Source organism: Cnephaeus nilssonii (assembly GCF_951640355.1).
Source record: "Cnephaeus nilssonii genome assembly, chromosome: 12".
NCBI lineage: Eukaryota > Metazoa > Chordata > Mammalia > Chiroptera > Vespertilionidae > Cnephaeus > Cnephaeus nilssonii.
The window spans coordinates 10315457-10337679 of record NC_137083.1 but is presented as its reverse complement, the minus strand read 5'-3'; the positions used below and the strand labels follow the sequence as shown (position 1 = coordinate 10337679).

At 34.8% G+C, this 22223-nt stretch overlaps 1 protein-coding gene across 3 annotated transcripts in view; it reads left to right on the top strand.

Annotated features, from left to right (window-relative positions):
- Nucleotides 1-22223, top strand: part of TAX1BP1 (Tax1 binding protein 1) — a 58511-nt gene that overhangs the window by 20626 nt on the left and 15662 nt on the right. For 2 of the 3 annotated variants that reach the window (XM_079785950.1, XM_079785951.1), the window contains exons 8-14: nt 1666-1851; nt 6316-6540; nt 7358-7504; nt 9187-9310; nt 10527-10630; nt 13109-13234; nt 15317-15388. In XM_079785950.1, coding sequence (XP_079642076.1) covers nt 1666-1851; nt 6316-6540; nt 7358-7504; nt 9187-9310; nt 10527-10630; nt 13109-13234; nt 15317-15388 — 984 coding nt within the window. The remainder of the gene's footprint in view (nt 1-1665; nt 1852-6315; nt 6541-7357; nt 7505-9186; nt 9311-10526; nt 10631-13108; nt 13235-15316; nt 15389-22223) is intronic. The other variant, XM_079785949.1, reaches the window with a different exon arrangement.

The window sequence follows — 22223 nt, the reverse complement described above, 5'->3', positions numbered from 1 at the left end:
ATTATTTATCCCTTACATTATCTCTTATTTTTTCTTCTTTCTGCAAAGACTTTGTCAGTTGTACACCTGAATGACAAGTACTTTGCAAAAGACTTGGCAGGGAGGAAGGAAGGGCAAGAATGAGGTATCTTATGGATTTATTCTTTCACAGTGTTCTCATATCTTTGGTTTTCTATAAGCATTAGAAGTTGGGATCATAGTGACATAGAAATTTCCATTTAAGTACACTCTCCCCTCAACCCCCCCCCCCCCCGCCTCCTTGCCCCTGAGTGTTCTGAACAGTATTTTTATTTCATTCATGTGTGTGGGACTTTTGTTGTTATTTTGGAATGGAGAGTTTATTTACTGAGTTTGAGAAGACTTACTATATACTCTTTTTATTGATTTTTGAGGGAGAGAGAGAGAGAAAGAGAAGAACATTGATGTGAGAGACAAATATCTATTGGTTGCCTCCCCGCCGCGCCCCCGAACCAGCAACCTAGGTATGTGCCCTGACTGGGAATTGAATCCACAACCTTTGGTTCCAACCAACTATACTCTTAACCTTAGAATTTCCCATTCAGATTGTTCATGTGAATACCAGAGAGATTCCTTTTCTCTCACTCCTAACCCTTATTGGATCATACAACCCATCCCTGTCCTATAAGAATTTAGAGAAATTGATCACTCCCATGAACTGATAATTATGAACATTAGGTAGTGTTTTCAAAGTGATGCTGCAAAGATCTTGGCTGCTGAATCCTTCAGAGAACCCAGATTTATATTCTCTCCTTGAAAACAGAAATTAGTGTTTCAGCATTCCATACATTTTAAGAGTAAAGTGCAAGAAGTATGTTAATTCATTTACCTCTGGTACTCTTTTTAAAAATATTTTTTAATTGATTATAGAGAGGAAAGGAGAGAGAGAAACATCAATGATGGGAGAGAATCATGGATCGGCTGCCTCCTGCACAGCCCCTATTGGGAATTGAGCCCACAACCCAGGCATGTGCCCTTGACTGGAATCGAACCTGGAATCCTTCAGTCCTCAGGCCAATGCTCTGTCCATTGAGCCAAACCAGCTAGGGCATATCTCTGGTACTCTTTACCAAAGCAAGAGAACCCTTTATAGTGGAAAATAGTTTTGATGTGTATCTATTGTGAGCAAATGAGCAGCCACAGCCAAAGTTCCTGGGAAAACTCTATTGGGTTAATTAACAACAAATATATTTTCAGGCATACAGGAAATAAGTGATATAGTAGTTTTCACAAGCAAAAATTGAATTGTTTAAGATGTTTTCCAGAATCTCATTATGCCTTTATATCTGAGTCTGTCTGTAACCTAATGTTTTGCCAAAAGAACAACCAAATTTATTTGTGATTTTAAAGAGAAATTAAAATTATTAAATCAAAGGAAAAGACTTTAGAGATCCGGTAATATTATTAGACCTTAGAATTATTAGTTTCTATGGAAAATTAAAAAAAAAAAACACTTAGAAAGCTGTGTTGCTAATCTACATAGTTAGTCAGTCACTTGGCAGAACTTGTGTCTCCTGACTCCAAGTCTGGTAAGTCTTCCCATTCCTTAATCATATTTGGGTTAGAGATCAACAGTGGTATTTTAAACTTGGACTGACTTAGGTTATGGAGTTAGAATTTTCTTGACATTTTTAAGCACTGTTACAGGTCCATTTGAAGAATAGAGAAATAGAAAATACCAAGCTTGTGTCAGAGGTCCAAACTTTAAAGAATTTAGATGGGAACAAAGAAAACATGATTACTCATTTCAAAGAAGAGATTGGCAGACTACAATTCTGTTTGGCTGAAAAGGATAGTCTGCAAAGGGCTTATCTGCTTACCACCTCAAGTAAGGTAAGTACTTCTGCAACATGTATTTGAAGATTGTAAAACGTATCTCTGTTAAATGTATACAATATGATGGTTTCTATTTTTAATCTTCTCTCCCCCAGCCTTTTCTTTTGAAGAAGTTCAAATTTATAGAAAAGTTGGAAGAACAAAAAAATGAATACATATCCTCAAATAAAGGCAAACCATCTTTATCTCCCCCATATATATGCCTTTTCTGAACCATTTGAAAGTCAGTTGCAGGTATTATGACCAAGAAATTTAACACTGATTTTTAGTATTCATTTTGTATATAGTTCTAGTCTACATTCAAATTGTCCCAAATACGTTTTTATTTAACCTTTAAAATTTCTTGATCCAGGGGTGGTCAAAGATCATACATAAATCTAGTATTGTGTTCTTGGTCTGTTTTAATCTATGATAGTGTCCCTGTACTTTTTGTCTTTTTTGACTTTGATACTTTTGAAGAATTCAGGCTTGTCTGAGGGAATGTTCCATAATTTAGATTTGTCTGTTGTTTTCTCATGACTCGATCAGGTTAAACATTTTTGGCAAGAAAAGGCATAGGTGATGTTTTATACATTCTGTTGCAGTCATATCAAAAGTCACATAGTGTTAATTTCATTCTTGATCATGTTAGGTTTACTCATTTGTTTAAAGTTATGTCTGCTCTTCATATATCAGTGCCTTTCCCTCTGTGATTATTGAGTAATCTGTGGGATAATACTTGAGATCATGTGAACATCCTATTCCCCAGTAGTCTCTCACCCAGTGTTTTTTATTCCTTGAATGATCCTCACCTGCATCAGTTATTACTTTAATGATTGCAAAATGGTGACTTAAAAATTGTCATTCCTTTTACATTTATTAGTAGGTATTCCTTTATAATGAGGAGGTTCACTATTGCCATCTCCCCCTTTTATTATATCACTAGGTCTTTGGATTCTTTTTAATAGTCCCGTATTTAGCGAGGGGGAACCTTTTCAAACCTGCTTTTGTGTCTTTTTGATTCAATCCCTAATGCTTTGAGTGCTTTTGTTTTGTGGCACAACTGTATGTTAACAGCTTTAGGGATTAGCCATTTTTCCAAGGAGCTCTGTTTTTTTTAGTAGGGAATGGTATTTTGAAACTGGATCTTGTTGCTACTAGGGGTTGTTTCCTTGTACTTTCATTAAACATTTTGTGTTTAATTTATATTTATATCTTTACTTCAAATCTAGAACCTTCCTTATCTTTCTCTACTTTATATCTCTTTTACCAGTGTGAGAACCCTTTTTCCAAAACGTCATTATATTTGTTTTCTACCCAGCCAATACAGTCAATGCCACTTCCAACAATAAGTCTCCTAATAAAATTAAGATCTATTCCAAATCTTTTCGTAGAGTATATTTCACTAAGGAAATATAGGGCACCATGTTCAGATTACTTGAATTAAAATTTTAAAAATTTGTTATGAATTTGTAGTACAGTTCAGTGTATTTGTATATATTTAATTTTAATATTTGCTTTTACAATCAATGTTTTGATTTAATTTTTTTAATATGTGAAATAGTTGCATCATATAAAAGTCAAAATGATCTAAAAAATTTTACTCTGATGTCTCAATCTCTTCCTTATAAAATCCCTGTTTTAACCTTTACCCAAAGGTAAACATTTTCTTTACCTTCTGCTTTTTTGGTGTTTTTTTTTTTTTTTTTTGCAAAAATTAAACTTATGTGTAGGTGTTGGTGTGCACATACTCCTTTTGCTCCCCTTTCTTAAAAAAGGGTGCATATGCTATATATATTTTGTATGTATTTTGCTGTTTTTCATTTAATAATATAAATAAAATCATTTCATATTAATTCATAGAGATCTTTCTAATTTTTAAAAATGGCTGTGTAGTACTACTTTATGTAGGTTTACATTGATTTATTAATTTTTATGGATGAGTATTTTGCTTTCAGTAGTTTGCTGTTAAACATGCTTAGACATAGTTAGTATAAATGTCAGACATACATGACATTTAGATTTAATGATTAAGGTCCAAGTTACTTTTCAGGGCATTTAATGTAGCAGATTGCAAATGTAAAGGTGAAAAGTATATTTGATTGGTTATTTGTTGTTTAATAAAATGCTAAAAATTTCTCTAAATATCCTTTTCCTGTTAAAGCAATACTTCAGTTAGGAAAAATATACACATGGAATACCTGGAAAAATGATTAATAGTTAAAACTTTTTAAATATTATAAAAGCAATACAGTATCATGGTAATAAGAGAATTCAAATAGTACATGAAGGTACAAAGTAAAAGTAACCCTCTGAGAAGAGATCCACCAAAGAACTTTTATGCATATACGCATAACCCATGGACACAGGCAACAGGGTGGTGAAGGCCTGGGTTGGGGGGTGGGATGGAGGCAGGCTGTAAGAGGTCAATGGGGGGGAGGGAAGGGACATAGTAATACTTACATCGTTATATAATTTTTAATTTTTTTGGAAATTCATACTTTAACAAAAATGAGGTTATATAATATTTCAGAACCTCTAAAAAATTGAAGGAATGTCTTGGCATCTTGCAAAAGGAGTACACATACAGATCTTTCTCCTTCATTACAACAGCTGTGTAGTGTCTCTCTTTAATAGCTATCTAGTATGTAATCAGTTTTAATTTTTATTGTAATAAGCATATTACAATAAAAATTCTTATACAGATATCTAGACATACACATATAAATCTGTAGCATAAATTCCTCCAAGTGCAATTGCTGGGTCAAGTGTTAAAATATTCAGTTATTTAAAAAAAGTAATATACCAACAGTGTATGATACATGCTTCTGTTTGTAACGGGTGTGTAGACTTTCATTGTGTGGAGGATATATCAATTTATTTGTAATAAATTCTCATATTTTTAGACATTTAATAATTATCATTATATTAATATTTTATTGAATTCTGTGAAGTTTAAACCTATGTTCCTACCCATTAATAATTTTATTAGAAACTCATGAAAAATTGCTAGATTAAAAGCCATGTGCTTTTTAAAGGTGTTCATGAATGTTGCAAAAATCTGATTAGAAAGGTTATACCACTTACAGATTATGTAAGTCCAACTGTTTGTAAATTTGCTGATTATGCTAACCCTATCCAAATATTGGAGTATTACTGTTTTTTAAGCTTTAACAATTTGAAAGATGATGAATGGTATTTGTTTTAATTTTTCTATTTTATTGTTCATGAGTTGAATATTTTCTGTTTGCATACTAGCCATTTCTTTAAAAAAATATGTTCATGCCTTTTTCCAGTTTTATTTATTTATTTATTGTTTGTTTGTTTGGGGTTTTCCTTATTGATTAGAAAAGTCGCTTATACTAAAGTATTATTACTCCCTTCTTCACCACCCCCTTTTTTCCATTTTGGCATATGGAAGCTGACAATATTTATTATATAGTTAGATCTAATACTGTTACACCTACAAAGATTTTCTCCACCATAACATTACATAAATAATCATTTACAATTCCTTCTAAAGAGCTAATAGTTTAACAACCAAGAATGGGTTTTACTTTTTCTGAGTTTACAGTATTTTTAGTACAGAGATGAAAATAGGAAAGTTGAATGAACTAGATTTTTTGAGCTCATAATGTCTAGTTAATATTAAAGGAAATAATTTTATGGCAATTTTAACTTTTAACGATATTTTTAGGCTTAAGGAGTGCTTAATTAACTTTTCATTTCTCCAGTGCCTCATCTTTGCTATTTGCATATCAATATTTTTAAAAAACTTTTACTATGTAATAGTATATTAATATATTGGTTATTTTTTAGGTTAGATAGTAAGAAACATTGTTTAACAAAAATTTTTTTAGTTACACCCTGGCTGGTGTGGCTTAGTTGGTTGGGCATCATCCCGTGCACTGAAAGGTTGCCAGTTCGATTCCTGGGCACATGCCCGTTTGTGGGCTTGATCCCCAGTAGGCAGAGTGTGTGAGGCAGCTGATCTATGGTTTGATATCTCATTGATGTCTCTCTCCCTCTCTCTCTCTCTCTCTTTCCCCACTCCCTTCCCCTCTCTCTCTCGAAAAATCTTAAAAAAAAATATTGAAAAAATTTTTTTCGAGTTACAAGTTTTTGAAATTATTTTTATTGGTGATTGTAAAAAATGAGGATCAATACTTACAACTGGAGAGATTCTGGGGGACAAGAGCTTTCATTCTGGAGTATGTTGCCTGACTTCCTATACTTCAGTTTACTTGTGTATAAAGTGGTATTAGTGACATTCAGTGCATAGGTTTGTTATATGTGTACTCCAGTAGGAAACTTAAGTCACATCCCAAGTTTTTCCTAGACTTATATACTTTAAGTTCTGAATAGAAGAGCAATATTTAATTTAAAATTTTGGATTTGTTGAAGTATGAGTAAAAATAGTTTCTGCTTGTGTTTTTTAATTGGATGTTTTAATTACAAATATATTTATCTGCATTTCTTCAGGAAGATACGTTTTTTTTAAAGGAGCAACTTCGTAAAGCAGAGGAGCAGATTCAGGCAACTCGACAAGAAGTTGTCTTTCTGACTAAAGAACTTAGTGATGCTGTAAATGTGCGCGATAAAACGATGGCAGATCTACATACTGCACGCTTGGAAAATGAGAAAGTAAAAAAGCAATTAGCTGATGCAGTGGCAGAACTTAAACTAAATGCTATGAAAAAAGACCAGGTAAAGCAGGTTAATTTTGAGTTTCCATTTTGATCAAAACTCATAAGAGTGAGTTATGTTAAAATAAATCAAGTCAGATTCCTGATCAGAATTTTAAATTTCCATTCATTTTGTTTAGTCATTGAAACCTCTTGGGTTGAAATTAATGTACACTTTAAGAAAAACCACTGTAAGCAAATTCCTAATGGTTAATAAAAGCAGGTCTATTATTGCTAATTAAACTTTCTGATGTCAGGTATATATTACTTTGTTGGAATTTCTTATTTACTAGCTGCATAAAAGGTATTATGGTTATTTAACAGAGTAATACTTGCTCCTTAGGAGGTGGATTATTCTTCTCCAGTTTTTTAATGAATCTTAGTCCTAAGAATATAAAGCTGGATTTATTAGAACTAAGTAATATGGCCCTGTAGCTAAATCTCCAAAATAAAAACAGAGCCTGGCCCATGTGGCTCAGTAACCTATGAACCAGAAGGTCATGGTTCGATTCCCAGTCAGAGCCCATGCCTGGGTTATGGGCTTGGTCCCCAGTAGGGGGTGGTGTGCAGGAGGCAGCTGCTGATCAATGATTCTCTCTCATCACTGATGTTTCTTCCCCCCCCTCCCCTCCCTCTCCCCGTCTCCCCCTCTCCCCCTCTCCCCCTCTCTTTCCCTTTCCTCCTCTCTCCCTTTCCCCCCTTGCTCTCTGAAATAAATAAAAACATATTTAATAATAAAAAGCCATAAAGAAGAAAGTGAAAATGAAGTTTAAATTTACTACTGTATTATGATAGAAAATTATTATCTTTTTCTTAGAGGAATTGTTTATTTTTTTTAGGAAAAAACTGATACACTGGAACATGAACTGAGAAGAGAAGTTGAAGATCTGAAACTTCGTCTTCAGATGGCAGCAGATCATTATAAAGAAAAATTCAAGGAATGCCAGAGGCTCCAAAAACAAATAAACAAACTTTCAGACCAATCAGTAAGTATAACAGAATTCATACATAGTGAAATACTTCTTTTATCAATATTTTTGTTTTCAAATCAATCCTATATAATAAAAGCCTAATATGCAAATTGACCAAATGGCAGAACGACCAGTTGCTATGATGGGCACTAACCACGAGGGGACAGATGTTCAACGCAGGAGCTGTCCCCAGCCCGCAGGCCCCAGGCCAGCCAAGGCGGGTGCCAGCGGGGGCCCCCCCAATCACCCTGCCAGTCACCTGGCAGAGGGAGGTGACCAGTGGCGGCGACGGGGGTGGGGCCCGCGAGTGTGCGGCACCAGGCCGTCCAAGGCAGGTGCCAGTGGGGCCCTCCTGATCGCCCCGCCAGTCACCCCACAGATGGGCCTTGATCACTGGCCAGGCCTAAGGACCCTACCGTGCATGAATTTTATGCACTGGGCCTTTAGCTTATGATATTGAAAATATCATTCTTTTTAATATAACTTACCTCTGCTTGATTTCAAGTCATTGGTCTGATACGGTAATGATTAAAATTTTCTTTTTAATCCGCACCAGAGGGTATTTTTTACACTGATTTCTAGAAAGAGTGGAATGGAGGGCCGCTGTGGGGGAGGGGGGGAGAGAAAGAGAGAGAGAGATCAATGTGAGAGAAACAAATGATTTGGTTGCCTTCCACATGTGCCCCTACCAGGGCTGGGAAATGTGCAACTGAGGTATGTGCCCTTGACTGGGAATCGAACCTGCAACTCTTCAGTTCGAGGGCTGATACTAATCACTGAGCAAAACTGTCCAGGACTGTAATAATAATTTTTAATATCTGGAATTTTTATTGACTGGAGAACCAATGAAGGAAGCAAGGGCAACAGCAGGGGAAAAAGCCCTCTTTTCACCATTTTTCTTTTAGGTTGATTAAATGTATTTTTCACTTAAATATTCATTGCATATTTTCGAATCCCTCTTTGTGACAATGACGCTTGTCTTTGGTGTGGGGTTCACCATTTACAAAATGTCATTGTTGAGTTCTTTCCTTCTATTCATATCCTCTAGATTAGGAAGGATTAAAAATCATCAGCTAATTCTTTTATATTCCCTTTGAGGATGGGAAGGCAGATTTAATAAAATCAGTGATAATGCTCCTGCTTTGATGTCTGTGTATTTTAATGTGGGTCCCCAAATTGTGCTTAAATATAAGGTTTCTTATGTAATGGAGTCTTGGAAGTGAAGAAACACATTTAAAACCCAAAGTTGAAAAGCTACCACAGTTTTCTTAACTAACCACATTTACTATAAAGGTAGTTTTATTTTTTGTCTTTTTTGAAATCTGGAAGGAGACAAAAGAAGCAAGAAATGCATGAGATAAAGTAGGAAGGCTTTCGTAAAGAAAAAAAAAATTACACTTTATGCACCAAATGTATAGATTTTGGTTTGGGGCCTTAAAGTATATTACGATTTTGTAGTAGAAAACTTGTGAAATTTCTGCTTTGGTGGTCTTTTGATGTTTTGACAAGTAAAAAAACATAAGGTTTTCTCTTTTGTAATATGAGTAAAGTGGTGTGTGTAACTTTAGTCTTTGCTGGCTTTTAGGACAGTTAGCTTTGTGGGCGTTCAGGATTTTTTGATGTGATCATTATTTGCATAATGGCTAAAGGGAGAAAATAGAATTCATTTAATAATTTATTGTTAACATTTTGAATAGGCCAATAACAATAATGTCTTCACAAAGAAAATTGGAAGTCAGCAGAAGGTGAATGATGCCTCAATAAACACAGACCCAGCTACTACTACCTCTACTATAGGTGTAAAGCCACTACCTTCTGCAGGTAAAAATGTTTTAGGCTTTTTGTGTAGTAAAAGTATCTATACTTATTTATATTGCCTTATTCCAGGAGTAAGAATTTTAGGGAGTTTATAGAAATATTTATAGTATAATTAAGGAATTGAGGCAAAGGGAAAGTAAGGATCTAAAAGTTAAATTCATGCATGTGGTGAATATACAAAATGTGAGTGTGAACTAGTGTTTATCTTCATGAGAATATTCACAAGTGTTAAATAACTTGGTGTTTGTAAGCTCAGATTCGTATAGCTTTTGGGCTATAGGATAAAAGCCAAGAATTGAATTTTTAATTAACATCCCACTAAAATCTATGGAATTTTGAAACATTTCTGGCACTTCAGTTCAATTCTGTTAGGGGGAATAACTTGTAAATCCCGTTTGTTGTGTCTCTTCTCTCTCTCTCTGGCTGCTTTGGATCAATAGGGTACTTTTCTCACTGTACTTGTCAGTGGATAAGATACATTTTTTTTATTAGTTTATTAATTTCTAGAACAGAGTAGAGAGAAATAATACATGAACAACATGTAAATTTGAATTAACGCTAGGATTTTACTTTTCTTCATATCTTTTTTTCCCACCCTGTGTTAATGATTTAGCAATAATGAAGGTAAGTACTAGAGTATGTAAAAGTATATTTCCATGTGTAATGTTTGGGCAATTGATGTCTTAAACTTTATAAATGTATTGTAAATTTCCTGTACTATTAAATATTTAATTAGCTTCAGCTGCTATAGAACAAGATCCTGTTTTATATTTCTGTACATCCTCTTAGTTACCTACATGGTGTTGTACAATATTTACTTAATAAAGACCTAGTGAATAGTGATGAAAGATTGGAAAAACGATTTAAAATGTTTTCTCAAAGAATATGGCTTTCTGCTTATCCTGTCTATTCAGTTATATAAATTTTTGTGCCATTTAGAACTATTTTAAGCTAATTAAAAAATAATGATCCTTTCATTACTGAACATGAACTTGGTTCTGGCCAAACTGACATTTAAAGACTTCTTACCTAGAGTTTATATATATTATCCTTCTTTGTTTGTTTAGTGTATGAATATATATTTTTTAAATAGGTGTTTTTCTTCAGTTATTCCATTTGTTATATTTCACAGTATCCTGATCTCTAAGTTATTCTGAACAGGAAAATAATATAAAGAGAAAACTAATTTTTAATGACCTTATTTTCTGCCTTGTTATAGCCGAGACAGATTTTGACATTGTAACAAAAGGGCAAGTCTGTGAAATGACCAAAGAAATTGCTGACAAAACAGAAAAGTATAATAAATGTAAACAACTCTTGCAGGTAAGCTAGCTACCTTGTAAGTGAAAGATATATTTATCAAATGTAATGGCTTAGGTTACCTTTATTGTTTTGATTGATGGGCGTCCTAGGGTTTCTTTTTTATACAGCAGGTACACATGTACTGGTGTTTGGTTTAGCTGTTGAGAGGGCATTGTTGTGTGTGCCTTTTCATGTAGATCTGTATGTAATATCATGGTCCTAAAATTAGTTTTGTTCACTTAAGGTACTTCTCTTGATATTGAATTGAGGTTGGATATTAATTGTTTGTCTTATTATCAGGATACATGGAACTTTATAAAAGAGAAGTGCTCCTTTTACATTTACTGTAATAATAGTAAAGATTTCTACCAAATCTTAAAATGACCAGATTTGCAAAGTGGAAAAGGGAACATTAATCAAATGAGTTGTTGCCCTTACAGTGTTACTTATTTTGATGATTTTAAACTGTATTATTAAAATATTTCAGTTTTGTAACTGTCTTGGTAGCATTCACTTCTAGAGTATGTAAAGGACAAAGGAAAAATGCTTCTCATTTATATCTGATTTGGAGAAGGAGGAAAAGCTATTTTGTGTATGTAATTTTTGTTTAAATATTTTTTTGTGTCTGTTTCTTTGTGTATGTGGAGAGGAGAGGGATAATTTTTTAGAGCTGGAAAAGTTCATATATTAGCTCAAGGTTACTAGAGTAATTTAAATATTTTATGCTACTGCCTTGTAAATAATATTAATGTGATTTTTTAAACCAGATTTTAAACTGAATGTGTATATTGCTTCATATGATCTTTCTTTCTGTGGAAGTGTTGATTAGGACAGTTTATGCTAGAGTTCAAAGTAGTTGTTTGTAATAAGTGACTAAATTATTAAGTATAAAACAATTCTGGAGGAATATTAAAAATTCATGTTCTATTGAAAGGAAGATAGATTGTTCCATTGAAACTAAAACCTTCCTCAAGGTACATTATTTTCTTTTACAACTGTGTTGAAGTGCAATTGAAATCCAATAAACTGCACATATTTAAAGTCTGCAATTTGATCACTTTTGCCTATATCGTTGTGAAACGTACAATGTCAGGGTTTTTTTTTGTGTGTCTGTTCACAACTCATCTCTCCCTCTGTCCCCTCCCTGGGAAACTATTGGCTTGCTTTCTGTCACTATAGATTAGCGTACTGTTTGTACAGTTTCTATAAATAGAATCATACGGTTTGTACTCTGTTTTCTGTCCTCTTTCAGCATAATTTTTTGAGACTTATGCATGTTGTTGCTTATATTGGTTCTTAACTCCTTTTTATTGCAAGAGTTCAAATCTTTACTATTTTAAAAATAGGGTTATTCATCTTATTGAGTTTGTGTACTTTATTCTGGCAATAAGTACTTTGTCTCATATATGTGTAGTAATTATTTTCTCCAGTCTGTAGCTTGCCTTTTCATTTCCTTAATGGTATTTTTAGAAAAAGTTTTAATTTTGATGAAGTATAGAGTATCAAAAACTTTTTTTAATGTTTTATTTTTATGTTCTAAAACATTTACCTAATTTAACTTATATTTTCTAGAACCTTGTCTTCTAGTAATTTTATAGTCTTACGTTTTACATACAGATGTATTAGCCATTTTAAGTTTATTTTTGTGTATAGTGTGAGGCATGGTATGTATAGTATGGTTATTCAGTTGATTCAGCATTCTTTGATGAAAAGACTTGTTTTCTCCATTGACTTGCTCAAAGCATATTTTAAAACTTTCACCTTGAACAAAAATCTTTAACATGAAGTTGGCCACTTTACCTTTTTGTCGTGTTTGTAACTCCTCCCTTTTAACGTATGAGTTCTAGAGTTGAGCAGTGTATGACAAGTCAACCTAGAAGTTGTCTTGGTCCGGAAATCCCAGAGTTTTATTTATCAATGTCTGGAAACAATGGCACAAAAAGTATCTGATTTTTATTACCTCCCTTTACAAAAGTAATTCATGGTTATTGTGAAATATTATGGTATTATAGAAATAAAGAATAAAGATGATAAAAAGTACCATCATGACCCTGATCCCCAGCGATAAGAGCTATTAATAATTTGTTTTATACTTTTCTATACAGTACTACATAGACATCATATAAAATTGTTAAACAACTTTTAAAACAAAGATAGGATTACACTATGTATTTTGTTTTTGAAACTTGATATTTTCAGTTAATGAATCTTGACATTTTTCTTTGTTAATTCCATTTACAAATGGAATTATGTGCATATAAAATGATTTATTCAATCTTCCACTGACATTCGGTTATTTCAGTTTTTATACTGTTACAACAGTGTTACAATGTACATTTAGTGTATACTTTAGTATGTTTTTTTTTAAATTTAAGTTCTTTATTGTTTAATATATTACATAAGTCTCCTTTTCCCTCCATTGTACCTTAGTATGTTTGTGTGTAGATATTGGCTCTATATGGATTTAAAATCTTTTGGTAATTTACTAATTTCATTTAGGATGAGAAAACAAAGTGCAGTAAATATGCTGATGAACTTGCAAAAATGGAGCTGAAATGGAAAGAACAAGTAAAAATTGCTGAAAATGTAAAACTAGAACTAGCTGAAGTAGAGGACAACTACAGAGTAAGTTTAGTGTTTGTATAACTTTGAGGCATAGTTGCTGGTACTTTGAAAAATGTGTTATCTATAATTTTTATCAATCGAATGCACTTTTTTTGTTTTATAATCCTCACTTGAGGATACTTTTTCCATTGATTACCGGGGATTGAGCCTGCAACTGAGGTACGTGCCCTTGACTAGGAGTCAAACCTGAGATCCTTATGTTCGAGGGCTGACAATCTAACCACTGAACAAACCAGCCAGGGCCAAATGTATATTTTTTTAATGCACATTTTTAATACGAATCATTGGGATAGTATTTTCGTGTATAAATAAAAATGTACTGGGAATTTAATTATGTTGCATATAGTTCAGTAACTATGAACCGAGAAAATAGATACCCATATTTATTGCCATTGTGGCTTTAATTCTGTGTGGATTCAGGTGGTTATTAAAATTATATCTCTTAATTATGCTTAGTACCTAAAGATGGAAAAGTGATCATTTCCTTAGTCTCTGGTTCACTTAAAAAGAAATACATATGTTAAAAATTATTTTAGGACGTTGGCATTTTTGTGGGAGTGTAATATACAATCAGTAATTTTTCAAATTTATGTAAGAATTTTTAATTTAGCACCAAAATGTGATTGTAAGTGAAATACTGTAGAATACATTTTTGCCAGTGTAACATAAGCCAACAAACAAGCCTGAATGGTAAATGATATTTGTAAGAATGTTAGGGGAAAAAAATTAGCAGGCTGTATAGCTAATTAATAAGGAAAAAGGTATTTTTCTAAGGAATAAAGTGTAATCTTACATATTCTAAGATATATATGTATGTACTAGAGGCCTGGTGCACGAAATTGTGCACCAGTGGCGTCCCTTGGCCTGGCCTGTGGGATTGGGCCGAAACCGGCTCTCGGACATCCCCCAAGGGGCCCTAGATTGCAAGAGGGCGCACGCTAGGTTGAGTGACCCCACTCGGCTGACTGGGATGAGCGATGCTCCCACAGCGGGCCGATCCCCGCAGGCCACACACCCCACCAGTGCACGAATCCTGTGCACTGGGCCTCTAGTATAAGTTTGGAGGTCAGAAGTGGAGAGCATCATCTGGGAACTGTAGTGGAGTAGATGAGACTTAAAAGACAGGTCAAAACCAAATTTGGGTGCATTTTGCTGCTCAGACTTTTGCAGGAGAAAATGGACCCAACTAGAGGGGGTCTTTTTGAAAACAATTTGGTAGTACAGAGAGTATTTATAGGTGGGGAGGGTTTTTGAAGGCAAGAAAATGAGGTAGAAATATTCTTAGAATGAATTGCTACCTTCCTTGGTCACTTACCATTGAATAGGACATGAGTTTATCAAGGAAACCTTTGGAAGACATTCTTATGGGAAAAACTACTGAAGAGTAATCTTATTTGTATTTGTATCTATAATGTTTATGCTGTGGTAGATGAACAATGGGTGGTTGAATGAATGAATAAATAAATGAGAAACTGAAACTTTTGGGGAGGGAAGAGGCGAAGGGAGAAGCATTCTAACATAATTTCCTAGCTTCAATCACAGTAGGTTCTGAGATTGATAATATCAATTAACAAAAAAAAAAAAAAATAGAAAAGTAGATTTGAGACATTTTGCCCTTGTAGGGCAGAAAGATAGCAGTGAAACTTGTCTAACCATCAATTAAAAAGGCAGATTTGGAACTTAAGAAAGAGTGTGGCACATGAGTTAATACTTGTGATTTATTCCCTGGAGGGTGATAGTTGAAAGCATAGAAAGAAGAAAGGGAGTTTTCAGAGAGGAGAAGCCAAAGAAGATACTTTGGGGAATACAGGGAATACCATATTTGTAATTGTGAAGAAGTGGACACACAGAGCATGAGAGGATGACAATGTTGGTGCAATTTCATATAAACAGGAGAGAGGTTTTAAGAGTAGGGGAAATTGGTCAGTAATGACAAGTAATTCACAGATGTAAAAAATAAGAACCAAGGAAAACATATGGATATGGTAATAGCATATTTTGACATAAAGGTATAATATTTCTTGAAGTTTAAGGAGAGAGTAGATAATGAAAAAATTAATTACAATTTTTTTCTTTATTCAGCTTCAATTGGCAGAGAAAGACAAAGAAATAAATGGTCTAACTTCACATTTGGCAAACCTCTCCAGGGAGAAGGTATTGAACAATGCTCTTTAAAAAATGTTTTGTATGTGATACAGCTTTATGAAGAGACAGTTTTATAGTTCATGTGAGGGTGGTTTTTTAAAAAAATTGTTTAATGAATAAAGAAAACACTGTTGAGACTCTTAGATGGAAAATGTTTTTAAGTATTTTAAAATATTTTACCTCATAATTTGAGAAAATGCTTAAGTGTTGAAACTTAGCTTAGTCTTTATATTTAACAATAAAACAGATTTTACAATGTTCAAATTTAGGAAAACAGTAAAGAAATTTTAAAGTATATATAATGTATTCATCTGGTTTTCTTTTGTAATAGGAAATGCTTTAGAAGTTGTTAAATGATTTATAGCATGACCTAACATTCAATCAGAGCATACCTTTGTATTGTAAAAAATGCTTGTTTGTGGTCCTTTGCGGGGGGAGGTGTTCCCATTTCCTTTTAGAAGTCTATGAAGATAAAACTCCTTTTATAATACTACAATATTATTTTCTCAACCCCTCGCACCCTCACCCCCACTGTGTGCAAAAGTAGTGGTGGGAAACGGCTGACATATTAATTTATGCCAAGGCAGTGGCATTAATAGTTACTGTAGTCATCCCAACCATGCATTCACAGCTTAAAAATAAAAAAAGCGCTTTCATTTTAAGATGATGAAACAGTAAAATAGTTTTATTGAAGTTTGATCCTGGGGTATACATCTTTTTAATATTCTGTGTGATGAAATGGAAAATACCCCCAAAGCACTTCATTGCCTAATGAAGTACAATGGTTATTTTAAGGTAAAGCACTTGGGCAATTGTTGGAGTTGTAGGCTGAACTACTAGCCTCTTTCATGGCATATAATTTCTATTTTAAAGAATAACTAATAGAATTTGTTTTTTCAGACTGGGGTATTTGGCAGACATTACTTGAAAAGAAATGAGTGAACCTGTTACTTTAAGGGAAAAAAATTGATAGTATTTGTGTCAAAGATAAAATTCAGTCTTTTGAGCAAAACTAGAATTTTGGGAACCTTATATCTGCTATCATAAGCTCGATACTTCCCATGGCTTACAGACTTTTCTAATAAGATTGGTAATATTAAAACTCTGATGTTAAATAACTATTTAGTGAAATGTGTCAGCATTTGGAAGATCTTCATAATTCAGTGAACCAATCCATAGTTTAAGTGACCAATGATAATATTCCAAAATGGTTCATGATAAAGAAAACAAAACACCACTCAAAAGTGCTAGATAGACCTCAAGGTTGGATGACATTACTGTGATAGTTGCAAAATTAGATTTTTCAAATCCATCACTTTCCTCCCTGTGTGTCCCTTGGCATTCTATAACAAGGAAGAACCTTCCTTTGCCCTCATTTATGTTCCAGCAACAGTTCTCTGACATCAGTCAACTTGGATGGACTACAATTCAGTTCATCTTTGACACCAGCTATTCAAGTTATTGCAGACCAAGTTAAGGGTTCAGCCCATGTGCTCCCTGCTCCCCCTTCGATATTTTGCTAGAATGAATCACAGAACTCAGGAAAATACTACTTATGATTATTACAAAGTTGTATTGTAAAGGGCACAATTCAGAAACAGCCAAGTGGAAGAGAAGCATAGAGCAAGGTGAGGGTGGAGAGCTGCAGCCATGCGGCACTCTTAGCACAATGGAAGTGTTCATCAACTGGAAGCTCCCCAAACCTAGTGTAAATGCTTTTAATATGGCGTCTCAGTACACAAGTATGATTAAATCATTGGCAAAATAATTTAACTCCGTCTTCACCCTCCCTCCCATTCCTGGTGAGTGCTAAAATTTCTAGCTCTCTGTAATATGCTTAGTCCGTCTGGTGACCAGCCCCTCCTATGAATCTATCTGAGGGTCCACCAGTAGTCATCTTGTTTGTATGAATTCAGCATGGTCTAAAGTTTAAAAGGATTTGTTGTGAACAAGACACTCTTATGATTCAGTATATTCCAAGAGTTTTAGGACTTGTGCCAGGAATTGGAGACAAAAACCAAATTGATTTTTTTATATCAAAGTCTGTATATGTGTGTATGTATACATATATGTCTTTTTAATTTTTTTGAGTGCCTGTGTCTGTCCCTCTCTATCTGTGTACCTACCTTCCTGCTTTCCTACCTGATAATCATCAGTTTAAACTCTTTTTAGTTAGTGGATTAGAATTTGTTACTGTTCTTAATTTGATGTTCACATAGTCCTAGATTTGGTAGGAAGAGCACCTTCAAACTGTTTTCTGATCTCTAGGTATCAAAAGAATGCTGGGTTTTTTTTAGTACTTCATTTCTTTTCAGCACTGCAAGATAGTCTAGCTCCATGGTCGGCAAACTGCGGCTCGCGAGCCACATGCGGCTCTTTGGCCCCTTGAGTGTGGCTCTTCCACAAAATACCACGGCCTGGGCGAGTCTCTTTTGAAGAAGTGGTGTTAGAAGAAGTTTAAGTTTAAAAAATTTGGCTCTCAAAAGAAATTTCAATCGTTGTACTGTTGATATTCGGCTCTATTGACTAATGAGTTTGCCGACCACTGGTCTAGCTCATCTTGTACATTTCTTACCTCATCTTTGGATTGGCCATTATTTTATAAGAAAAAAAGCTCTGGTCTCACTCTGAAAGCAGTTATTTCCTCAAGGAATTGTGTGTGATTCCTTACTAATGAGAAATGGTAGTTAGAAATCAAAACAATGGCCTAGGTGTGCACTTTTTTACTGGTGTTTATTGCTTCTAGATTCTTTTAGTGGACAGAACTAGGAAACATTTACATTTTAGATATGAGTTACAGTCCAGGTTCACAGGGTTCTTCCTTGCCTTCCTGGATTGCTATTTGTACACCTCATCCACAGTGAGAATCCTGGTGCCGAACAATGTCAACATATCTATTTATTTGCTAAATCCAGTAATCCATGTAAAATAGTTTCAGAATTGCTTGCACCATACCACTATGAGAAGGAAACCTAGTAAAAATAGAATTCAAGATTGTTAGCAGTTTTTTGTTTTGTTTTTTGTCCACTAGGCTCTCAGTATATTGTGTTCCTGTGTTACTTGGTTGGCATTAGTTTTCTCTCCCCCTCCCTCTCCTTTCTCCCTCTCTTTCACTTTCAGTGTGTGGTAACACAAAATGGCAAGTGGGTTAAAAAAAGACTGTTGTAATTAAATAGTGGATTAAAGATAATTAAAGCAATAGGAACACAAATGAAGAGTAAGAAAATTTTTATTTTTGGCATAAGTTTTGGTCAGCTGTATTGTAAATTTAAAATGATGATCGAATCAGATGTGGTAAGTTGGATATGTATATTCAAATGCTTAAGACAGCTTTTTGAAATACGTATTTACTTTGGTTACTAGCATTCGGGTTCTTTGGTTCCCCAAGAGAGAAATCAAGAGGAGGCTCTAGAGAAATTTCCAGACAGATTTATTAAGATTATTCTCAAGTACAAGGGTGGCAGCACAGAAGAAAGGAAGGCCATGAACTGGCTCTGGGGCTGGCTCTGTGTGGCTGCTTTTATAAGCTGGGGACAAAGCAGGCTTTCATGAAAAGACGGGCTTGTGGAATTTTCCATGTTAGGGTAGGAGAAGCAAGCAGTTGGAAGATAAAATTCTGCCATTATTTTTGAGCAGGGAGTGGAGGGGTGGTGACATTCTTGTGGTTGGCTTATCTGGTGTTTCTTCTGGCCATCTGTATCCTTGGGATCCCAGGTGCAGGTGGTCTCTGCTGTCTCACTTCCATGATTGTTAATAAGAAACCTAACTTTTAAGTATATATTGTGCTTAGAGATAATGCTAGAAGCAATTACGACACTTTATTTTTATATATTTTACATACATATTTCATATAAAATATAAAATATACATAAAATATATATGTTGTATTTTACATATTTTATATATATATTTTAAAGTTTCATACATGATTTCGAAAGAGAGACAGTCCTGAATGGTTATAACCATTTATAAATTTTGTTGTGGTATAAATGGCTAAAATCACACATGGAAAGTAATATAATGATTGTATTAACTACATGATGTTAACAAATTGCCCAAAAACTTAGTGGCTTCAAACAGAGACTTTCAATCTTTTTCATCTCATGGTAGACATAAACTAATAACTAAATATCATGTGTCACACCAAAAAAATATATTTTTTGCCGATTTGACAACAAAATAGGTATAATTTTTCACATCGGATGGCAATTGTTGTGTTGGCTGTTACTTTTTTTTTACTAGAGGCCTGGTGCATGAAATTCATGCATGGGGGGAGGGGAGAGGGTGCTCAGCCTGGCCTGCACCCTCTCAGTCAGAGACCCTTTGGAGGATGTCCTCCTGCTGCGGAGGCAGGAGAGGCTGCCACCACTGCCGCTGCACTCACCAGCCATGAGCCCGCTGGCAAGCCCAGCTTCTGGCTGAGTGGTGCTCCCCCTGTGGGAGCGCACTGACCACCAGGGGGCAACTCCTGCATCGCGCATCTGCCCCCTGGTGGTCAGTGCATGTCATAGCGACCGGTCCTTCCTTGGTTTGGTCGATTTGCATATTAGCCTTTTATTATATAGGATTTATAGGATTTGACAGTCTAAGGCAGTGATTGATGGGCAACCTTTTGAGCTTGGTGTGTCAAACTTCGCCAAAAAACTGAGCATAACTCGGGTAGTGTGTCACTTTGAGGAAAAAACATTATTTTGCAAATGTTTCATCCTCAGGAGCAGCAAATGTTACATCCTCGGCATGCGGCTGCCTTTAGTGGTCGCGTGTCATCAGAAATGGCTACATGTGTCAGTGCTGACACGTGTGTCATAGGTTCGCCATCACTGGTCTAAGGGAAAAGTCGGTGCCCTTGACTAAATAGTCAAGTATTGCATGTTTTAAAAATTCTTGCAGCACACTGGTTGAAAATCACTGACTTAAAACATTTGTAATCTCACGTTCTGTTAGTGTGGCTTAGCTGGGTCCTCTGGCTTTAGATCTCACATAAGACTGCAATAGTCAGGGTATCAGTTGGACTCAGTCATCTCATAGGTGTAGATCTACTTCCACACTCACTGAAGTGATTGTTGTCAGGATTAAGTTACTTGCGACTATTGGACTGGGGGCCACACGTCCTACACTGCCATCTTCCATACCTTTGTTTTTGACTCAGGTAAAAAGTTATTTAAACCATAGGCAGTGTAACCTTTAAAAATAGAAAGTTGGCCACTTCTAATGACCTTCCCAATCAATTAGAATACAGGCCAAAATTTATAACATAGCCTCTAATATTTTATATGACTGGCTTCTATTTATCTCTAGTTCCACCATAAGCCATAATTTCCTGTTTCACTACCTCTATGTAGAGTCTCTTAGTAGTTCTCAAATTTGAACTTGCATCAAAACCACTTGTATTGCTATTAAAACACTGATTTCTGGCTCCCATTCCCAGAGTTTCTGATTTAGTAGGTCTGGGGTGGAGTTTGAGATTTGCATTTCTAAAAAGTACTTGGTGCTGCTGTTGTGGGACCACACCATGAAAACTGTTCTAGTCACCCAGGCCTTATAACTCTCCAATTGCTTTCTTGTCTCAGGGCCCTCATTCATGTTCTTTGCCAGGAATAGTCTTGTCTATAATTCTTTACTTTGTTAAAACTTTTTTTTAAAGAAGAGTTTAAGCATATATGAGTATAGAGAGAATAATAAATTCTGTTGAACTTCTCACCCATCATCAGTAATTGTTACTTTGGGCCATCTTATTTTATTTATCCAACCATAATACCCTTCCCTCCTTTCCCCAGTGATATTTTTTTCAAGTCTATCCCCGAATTCGTATTATTTCTCTCTCATTACTTAACTATTCCTACCACTCTTGACTTACCCTTAAGTTCCAGATTAAATGACTCTTTCAGAGAGGCCTTCTTTGATCTCCCAGTCTAAATAAAGTGCCTCTGTTTTTTTAAATATGTTTTCAATGATTTTTAAGAGAGAGAGGAAGAGAAAGGGATAGAGAGATAGAAACATTGATGAGAGAAGCATCATCAATCGGCTGCCTCCTGCAGGGGATCAAGCCTGCAACACAGGCATGTGCCCTGACTGGAAAATGAACCTGTGACCTCTTGGTTCATGGGACAATGCTCAACCACTGAGCCACACCAGCTGGGCTTAAGTGCCTCTAGTAAACTTATACCTGAGACCTGTATTTTTATTTCATAGGACTTAATTATAATTTGAAATTAATACTTATGTGCTTATTTATCTAACATCTGCCTCTTCTGCTTAATTGTAAGGTCCATGAAGACAGGAATTGTGTTTATTTATTTGAAGTTAAATATTTGTTGAATGAATAAACAAATAAATTGGGGAAACATAATTTACAGCATTTGCTTATAAAAACGTTTTTTATAAGAAATGTACTGGAATCAGCAGTTTTATTGTCAGTTAATACCCCACCCTATAAAATGCATCAGAGTAGGGCCAGCTTACTTTCTATCTGCTGTCTTCATGTGTTACCCGTGATTTCCTTGCTGGTGACACTATAGTGTTATATTACTTCAAAAGATGGTTTTAAAAATAATTTCTATGTGCTATTCCAAGGCCTTGCTTATTTAGTCTTCTTCCCAAGTTTTTCTCAGAACCCTCACCTTTACCCCAATTCTTTACAAAGTTAGGACTAAGTCCTTTTTGTTCAGCATTGAAAACAGACCCAGGCAGAGTGCCTAGAATGAACCAAGTGATAATTAAGCATTAGTTGAATAGGTAAATGAAAAAAAAAAATGGATTTATCACCATTTAATAGCATATGTATTTTTTTTTTTTTTATTGTCCAGCTTACCTACTCTAGAATATAAGCTTCATATGGGCAGGA